The 1058-nt window shown below is 61.1% G+C and overlaps 1 protein-coding gene across 1 annotated transcript in view; it reads right to left on the bottom strand.

Moving 5' to 3' along the window:
- Window positions 1-370, bottom strand: part of STXBP5 (syntaxin binding protein 5) — a 252000-nt gene extending 251630 nt beyond the window's left edge. Inside the window, 1 exon segment of the mRNA XM_044675457.1 lies at window positions 203-370. Within this exon segment, the coding sequence (XP_044531392.1) occupies window positions 203-370 (168 nt within the window).
- Window positions 371-1058: the final 688 nt, after the last annotated feature.

Below are 1058 nucleotides of genomic sequence, written 5' to 3'. Positions count from 1 at the left end.
AGAGAAGAGAAGAGAAGAGAAGAGAAGAGAAGAGAAGAGAAGAGAAGAGAAGAGAAGAGAAGAGAAGAGAAAGAGCACTATCCAGAAGAGGAGCGAGATAAGGGCCTCCTCTGGCTCCTCAGTTAAAAAGCCCAGGTTGGTTAACAAAGACTCCCATTTTTCGCCATGCCCACGCGCTGGGCCGCCCCTTCCAGGCAGTCACCTTGCAAAGCTGGAAGTGCTCGGACTGGAGAGTCTCCTGCACTTCGTTCTCCCGGCTTCCAGGCAGCTGCTGCTGCTGCTGCTGCTGCAGTTGCTGCTGTGAGGACGACGACGAAGAAGAGCCGGCTGTCAGGCCGTCCAGCACCTTCCTGATGTTGAATTTCTTCATGGTCTCCGCAGGCGCTCCCTTTTCCCCAGCCTTCTTCCTCCTCCTCCGCCGGTGGAGGTCGCGGCCTCCCCCCCCACCTTGCCCCCTAGCTAGAGGCTCTGAGGAAAGGGATAGGAAGAAGGGAGAGCAGCGTCTCCCGTGGACGTGGACAGAGGGAGGGGGAGGGCGAGTCCGAGCGGCAGTTTTGACAGGATGGTCGGAGAGACGAGAAAACCAAGGAATAAGAGGAGTAGGGTACGCGGGGGAAGCTGAGGAAGAGGAAGGAGGGAGGAGGGGGATGAAATATCCCAGCAGGAAATCCCGCAACACGGGAAACAAGTAGGGATCTCGAGAGGGCAGTTCGGCCGCCGCGCCCAGACAGAAACACAGACAGACACACAGACTGACGGAGGGCCCGGCTCGCCCCCTCCCGCGGGTTCCCTGACTGCTGTGTCGGCTGCTGGTGCCACAGCCGCCACCGCCTCCTTCTCCTCCCCTCCGCTGGGAGGCAGTAGCGGCAGCAGCAACAGCAGCAGCAGCGCCCGTATGACAGCCGAGCCTGCCTGACTCACTCGCCCGCCCGCAGGCTCCTCTCTCAGCCTCTACTCTTCCGCTACCACCGACTTCCTCACCAATCCCTTCACCTAGTGGCGGAGTGGCTCCCGACCGTGCCGCCGCCTCTCACCATCCCTTTCTCCGCCGCAGCGGC

This window comes from Gracilinanus agilis, chromosome 4, assembly GCF_016433145.1.
Source record: "Gracilinanus agilis isolate LMUSP501 chromosome 4, AgileGrace, whole genome shotgun sequence".
Taxonomy (NCBI): Eukaryota; Metazoa; Chordata; class Mammalia; order Didelphimorphia; family Didelphidae; genus Gracilinanus; species Gracilinanus agilis.
This window is presented reverse-complemented; position numbering and strand designations above follow the sequence as displayed.